Source organism: Solanum pennellii, chromosome 10, assembly GCF_001406875.1.
Source record: "Solanum pennellii chromosome 10, SPENNV200".
Taxonomy (NCBI): Eukaryota; Viridiplantae; Streptophyta; class Magnoliopsida; order Solanales; family Solanaceae; genus Solanum; species Solanum pennellii.
The window spans coordinates 79,622,898-79,627,091 of NC_028646.1; the positions used below are offsets into that span (position 1 = coordinate 79,622,898).

A 4,194-nucleotide genomic window follows, 5' to 3' on the forward strand; every position below is an offset into this window, starting at 1 on the left:
AGACGAAATATAATCATAATTAACATAGGTAATCTAATCCTGTAGTGCTGTAAACTCGTTCGTCAGCTTCATTGGACATGTTCCTTCGACATGTTCCAATCCTCAGCTTCCTTCTTCATCAACACTTGTTTTAGACACGTCAGTCAGCTGCGGACCTGTTTCAATCGTCAATTTCCTTCTTCTTCAACATAGTTAAGAATAGGAGATGCGTAGAGTATATTTTCTCTTCATTCATTCTATTATTTGATAATCTAACATATTAAGTTCTCATTTTTTTTAACTAACATTCAAATTACTAACAATATTAAGAGACAATTAGGTATTGGACTAGCTATTAGTTAAGTGACCTAATATTTTACCATTTATGTTATTTTCGTATTTCATATATACATAAAAAATAAAAGTATTTTATCAAGAAAATATAAATTTATAAAGACTACAAAAATCAATAACAAATATAAGCTCACCTCTAATACAATACTTGCTCTAAATTAAGGAATTATATCAAATACATTTATTACAAGAATTAGTATATCACACGTATCATAAAGTATTCAAACCTGAAATTAGGTATTATTATTATTATAATAATAGCCAACAAATAAAACTGAACTTTCCTCTTAGCTAGCATTTCTATGTGCATAAAACCTTTGAAGTCAAAAGTTCAACAAATCTAAATTACCAAAAAAAGAATAAAAATTTAAAAAATGTGTCTTCACTTGAAGCCAAAGCCTGCAATTCCAAATACACATGAGTGACAGAACAGAGAGAAAATAGAAAATAACCCTTGACCCACCCAAATACAGGTGGTGATCGAGTAGTAAATACTTCTTCGTCTTTTAATCAGAAGTTTTGATATCGAATTTCTTATATCGTATAGAGTCGTTTTTACAGAAAGCACTTTAACTATAATATGAAATTTTCAATATAAATTTAAATTTAATCAGACTCTAATATAAATATTAGATACTGTACATTGACCCTCCTTTCTCTTTAGTACTCCTTTCAAATATTGAGCGTGATTAAGTACTTCAACTATAATAAGAGTTTTTCGGTTCGAGTTTTCTACTAAAAGCCTTTTACAGAAAATGCTTTATCTTTAATATAAAAATTTACCGACATGAATTCGAATTTAGTCAAATTTTAGTGCGGATATTGAATACTAATTATTGATCCTCCTTTTCCTTTAGTACTCCTTTAAATATTGATCGTGATCAAGTATTTCATTTTTAGCCAGAGATTTTTGGGAGTCAACTTTCTATACAGAGAGCCCCTTACCTCAAAATATTATTTCTCGACATAAATTTGTGTTTAATCAGACTCTAATATAAATACTAGATACTGAACATTTACCCTCCTTTCCCTTTAGTATTCCTTTATTTTTAACTTGAGGTTTTGAATTCGAGTTTTCAAGAACCCTTTACCTTAACGATATTTTTTTCCGATGTGAATTTAAATTTAATCGAACTCTAATGCAAATATTAGATATTGAACACTGACCCTTCTTTTAGTAGTATTACTTCATCTTTAACTAGAGGTTTTGAGTTTGAGTTTCTAAGAACGATTTACGTCAAATATACATCGTTTCTATAAATTTAAATTTAGTCAGATTTTAATGCAGATACCGAATATCGAACATTGACCCTCCTTTTCCCTTTGAATACTTTATTATTTCCACCAAACAACTACTACTATACACTTCCCATTTCCCCCTTCTTTACTAACAACAAAGCCAAAGTCCATAACACCCACAAATTCACTCAACCCAACATAACACGTTGTTCTACCGACACTCTCCAAGAACAAGAGAGAGAAAACAAAGAGAATTGAGAGAGAAAGCTTCAATCTTTAGCCATGGATTTTCAGATCTATGGCTTCACTAATCTCTTTTTGTTCACCATTACACTCTTTTTCACCATTACAAGTGCCACATTTCAAGAAAACCCAAAATCCCCAATTTCAACAGTGCCCCAAATCAATTCCAACTCCATTCTTGTTGCCCTTTTGGATTCTCACTATACTGAGTTATCTGAGCTTGTTGAAAAAGCCCTTTTGCTTCAAACACTTGAAGAAGCTGTTTCTAAGCACAATATCACCATTTTTGCTCCTAAAAATGAAGCTCTGGAACGTGATTTAGACCCTGAATTCAAGCGTTTCTTGCTCGAACCTGGTAATCTCAAATCTCTACAGAATCTCTTGTTGTTTCACATGATTCCCACTCGCATTGTCTCCAAAAATTGGCCGGTGCGTGGCCGTGTTCACTCCACTTTGTACGCCGGAGAAGAAAACGTCCTTCAAATTTCCGATAAGAAAACAGAGAAATCAGTCAGCTCAGCTAAGATTATTAAACAAGACGATATTGTTAAACCCGACGGAATCATCCACGGTATTGAGCGGGTTTTAATACCCAAATCAGTCCAGCAAGATTTCAACAACCGCCGTAGTCTCCGGTCAATCTCCGCCGTGCTACCGGAAGGAGCACCGGAAGTTGACCCGAGAACCCACCGGTTGAAAAAACCCGTATCAGTACCAGCCGGCGCACCACCTGTGCTGCCCGTATACGATGCTTTGGCGCCGGGGCCATCTCTGGCCCCGGCACCAGCTCCAGGACCCGGAGGACCCCACCATCATTTCGATGGTGAGAGTCAAGTAAAAGATTTCATTCAAACACTACTACATTATGGTGGTTACAATGAATTAGCAGACATTCTTGTGAATCTCACATCATTAGCTACAGAAATGGGGAAATTGGTCTCTGAAGGCTATGTTTTAACTGTTCTGGCGCCCAATGACGAGGCTATGGCTAAGCTGACAACTGATCAGCTTAGCGAGCCTGGGGCGCCAGAACAGATAATGTATTACCATTTGATACCGGAGTATCAAACGGAAGAAAGTATGTACAATTCAGTGAGGAGATTTGGAAAAATTAATTATGATACTTTAAGGTTGCCACATAAAGTTGTGGCTGAAGAAGCTGATGGTTCAGTGAAATTCGGGCAAGGCGAAGGATCAGCTTATTTGGTTGATCCTGATATTTATACTGATGGAAGAATCTCTGTGCAAGGGGTTGATGGTGTTTTGTTCCCTCTTGAGGAAATTAAGGCTGCTCCTATTGCTGCTCCTGTTGCTAAAGTTGTTGCAAAGCCAAGAAGAGGTATAAAAAAAGTTCTAAACTTTTTTACTCTTTAGCTTATTTGGGGTTTTTGATATGTTAGTGTGATTGTTGTTTCTTGAATTCAATGCATTTGATTGATTAGATGTTACCAAAAATATAAAATGGATAGTTATGTGATACATCTATGTTGCTTGGATGCTCCAAAAATTGTTGCCATACATGTGTTGGATTCTTCTAAATGCACAACTTTTGGAGTATCTGTCGACACTTTTGAAAGAGTCCGAGCAACATAGATGTGAGTTCCATGATGGAGTTTTTGGCATTTTTGCACACAAGTTTTGTAGTTCTTGATTCTGTATAATTCTGGAAATGAGGATTAAGTGAGGTTTTGACCTTATTTTCTGATGTTTTCGTTTCTAATATGTTCTTTTGATGTTAAAGATTGAATCTTTCATGTATTTTGGTTATTATTAATGTGTGTTAGAGTCTTGATTCTTATAATGGGTAATCTTTTCTTCTAGATTTTGCAACTAAAAGATTGTGTCTTTCTTATGAATTCTATTTTCACAAAGTACTAACTTGATCTTTTACTAATTGATGAGTGTTGAATTCTTGATTACATAGCTGAAAATGGGGTTAAAAATTGTGTCTTTCTTTAGTATTTTTGGTGATCATGAACAATTGTTGAGTTAGGCCTTTCTTTGAGGCCCCTTTGTTTGTTGTTTCCAGCTTTTTTTTGACTGGTGAATACTTGCACTTAGAACCTAAGCTACGTATCTGATTAACTTTTGCACATGATTGAACATGTTATCTTTTATTAAATTTTTCCTTAATGTTGTAGTATTCTCTATTGCTTTGCAAAGTCCTAAGAGTTAAGATTTCTCTGTCCATCATTATATTTTTCTATTGATTAGTTAGTTTTCATTACTTTTTTGTTACAAGAAGCCAAAGATGGTTGGCATGGCAAGTAATTAGTATTCCACATTATTTAAACACTTCCAAATAGTTTTAGTAGATAGTAGGTGCATAGAATCTGTCGGTGAGTCATAAAAGAAAGGGGGTGGGGTGGGGTGGGGGTA

General features: G+C 34.7%; 1 protein-coding gene across 1 annotated transcript in view; it reads left to right on the forward strand.

Moving 5' to 3' along the window:
• Positions 1-1,687: 1,687 nt before the first annotated feature.
• LOC107002498 (fasciclin-like arabinogalactan protein 16) overlaps positions 1,688-4,194 on the forward strand; it is a 4,146-nt gene continuing 1,639 nt past the window's right edge. The window contains exon 1 of the mRNA XM_027912412.1: positions 1,688-3,154. Coding sequence (XP_027768213.1) covers positions 1,855-3,154 — 1,300 coding nt within the window. The 5' untranslated portion in view covers positions 1,688-1,854. The remainder of the gene's footprint in view (positions 3,155-4,194) is intronic.